Source organism: Gavialis gangeticus, unplaced genomic scaffold, assembly GCF_001723915.1.
Source record: "Gavialis gangeticus isolate Ggan-Ray unplaced genomic scaffold, GavGan_comp1, whole genome shotgun sequence".
NCBI lineage: Eukaryota > Metazoa > Chordata > Crocodylia > Gavialidae > Gavialis > Gavialis gangeticus.
This window is the reverse complement of record NW_017728993.1, coordinates 47,758,835-47,761,035: the sequence shown is the minus strand read 5'-3', so window position 1 is coordinate 47,761,035 and position 2,201 is coordinate 47,758,835. Positions and strand designations below refer to the sequence as shown.

The 2,201-nt window shown below is 58.4% G+C and overlaps 1 protein-coding gene across 1 annotated transcript in view; it reads left to right on the top strand.

The window, feature by feature from the left end:
* GRIN2D (glutamate ionotropic receptor NMDA type subunit 2D) overlaps positions 1–2,201 on the top strand; it is a 29,111-nt gene that overhangs the window by 17,491 nt on the left and 9,419 nt on the right. The window contains 1 exon segment of the mRNA XM_019501716.1: positions 516–748. Coding sequence (XP_019357261.1) covers positions 516–748 — 233 coding nt within the window.

The following is a 2,201-nucleotide window of genomic DNA, read 5'->3' as shown; positions in this document are numbered from 1 at the left end:
TGTGTGTGTGTGTGTGTGTGTGTGTGTGTGTGTGTGTGTGTGTGTGTGTGTGTGTGTGTGTGTGTGTGTGTGTGTGTGTGTGTGTGTGTGTGTGATTAGCACCATCACCTGGGCTTGTGTTCCAGTATTGTGTAATTAACAATCCAAGGCTGTGTGAGATCCAGCTTTGCAGGCACAATGTACCTGGTGAGGGTATTTCAGTGCAGGTCCCTCCTTTAGGTACTCAGCCATGAGAGACAAAGGCATTCCCCAACCTGGACAGGACTGCTGGGTTCTATCCCATCTTAGAGAAGTGAATTGGGTCTAGTGGGAGGGGCTGGGACGTCTGAGTGCTATCCTTCAGGTGCAGGAGGTGAGTGGAGATTGGCGATTTAGGGCATGGGGGTGCTGGGAGCCAAGCCTCCTGGATTCCATCCCCAGCTGTGCGGCAGGGTATAGGTGTCTAGTAGTGGGGAATGGGGCCTGCTGCTGTTTGCCCAGACACCTGGGTCCAACAAAGCCCCTATCCCTTGTAGATGAGATCGAGATGCTGGAACGGCTGTGGCTATCGGGAATATGCCACAACGACAAGATCGAGGTGATGAGCAGCAAGCTGGACATTGACAACATGGCGGGTGTCTTCTACATGTTGTTGGTGGCCATGGGGTTGAGCCTGCTGGTCTTCGCTTGGGAGCACCTCATCTACTGGAAGCTGCGCCACTGCATGAGCCATGCCGGCCGCCTTGACTTCCTCCTGGCCTTCAGCAGGGTGAGCACTCATGCCTGCCCAGCCAGCCATCTGTCCCTAGGCATCTGTCCATCCCCACACACCTCCTTCCATCCACCCTCCTTCCTCCATCCTGGCCCCTTCATATGTCCATCCCACATGCCTCTTCTTCACCCCCACACCCCTCCATCCTGCACACATCCTCCCTCTGCCTCCTGCTTGACCTCGCTCTGCACATACTAGATACCATAGGCAGGCTGACATTGAGAGTGATCCTGGGAGCCCCATACAGCACAGACAGTCCCCAGTCCCATGCCCTTTTCTCTCACAACACCCCCAGCCCCAGCACTGCCCCTCCTGCTTCCTACCCTTCTCCCAGAAAGCAGCTCCTCTTCGCCTTCCTCTATCTTTCATCCCCTCAGTTGTCTCCCCTTTTCAGGATTCCCTTCCCCCATCTCTGCCCTTGCAGACCCCTTTGCAGTCATCCCAGGACACCCCCTGAGGCCCCTTCTGGCCATACCTCCAGCTCATTTGGCTCCTGCTGTTCCCTGGGCCCCTCAGGGTGAGAGACAGGTCAGAGAGGGCAGCCCCAACCACCACATCAGCCTGGGGGGAGCCTGGAAAAGGGGGCCCAGCTCACAAGCAGCCCTCAGCCCTATCCTGCTACCTCCAGACTCTCGGCATGACCCATCCAACATTCCCAGAGGTTCCCACCCTGCGGCACTCTCAAATTCCCTCCCATCCTGGTGCCCCAAACCCACTTTTAGCTGCCCCCATCCCAGCCTGGCCCCCTGTCCTGCCCCACCCTCAGTCCCATTCTCCCTGGCTGAGCTCTTGGCCTCCCCCTGCTCCCAACCTGGTGCCCTTCAAACTTCCCCAGCTTGTCCACCCAGCCTGAGGCCCTACTCTGCCAGTGCTCCTGGCCTTCCCCATAGCCCAGTGTCCCCTGATCCCTGCCACACTCCCCACCTCACCAACAGCCCCACCATCTTCCATCCCTAACGTGCCCCCTCACAAAGGGCCTCAGCCTGCATTCTCCCCAGTCTTCCCAGCCTCCCCTACCACCAGGAAACACCCTCCCCAACCTGATGCCTGCCACATCCCCTCCCAGCCCTCCTGGTCCCACTGGCTTCCCTGCTCTCTCTTCTCCCCACCTCTCCCCCTCACTGTTCCCAGCACTGCCCTCCCTCCCCATCCCCCACATACACACAATTCCTGGGCTCCTCTGGCTGCTCCACACACCCAGCCCTTCTGATTCTCTGTCCTATCCTCCCTTTCCTTGTTCTCCCCTTTGCAGCTCTCTCCATCCCCTGCATGTCTGTCTGTCTGTCCCCACCTCCCTGCAGCATGTTGTATTGCTATCTCTTAGGAATCAAACGCTTGTGACAAAGGCACTGGGAGGGAGTTAATGGGGAGGCTCAAGGATGGGCCCCCACACAGACATAGACCCCCTCAAACTCTGTGGCAGCCCAGGGTCAGTGGGGGGGGGGGGGGG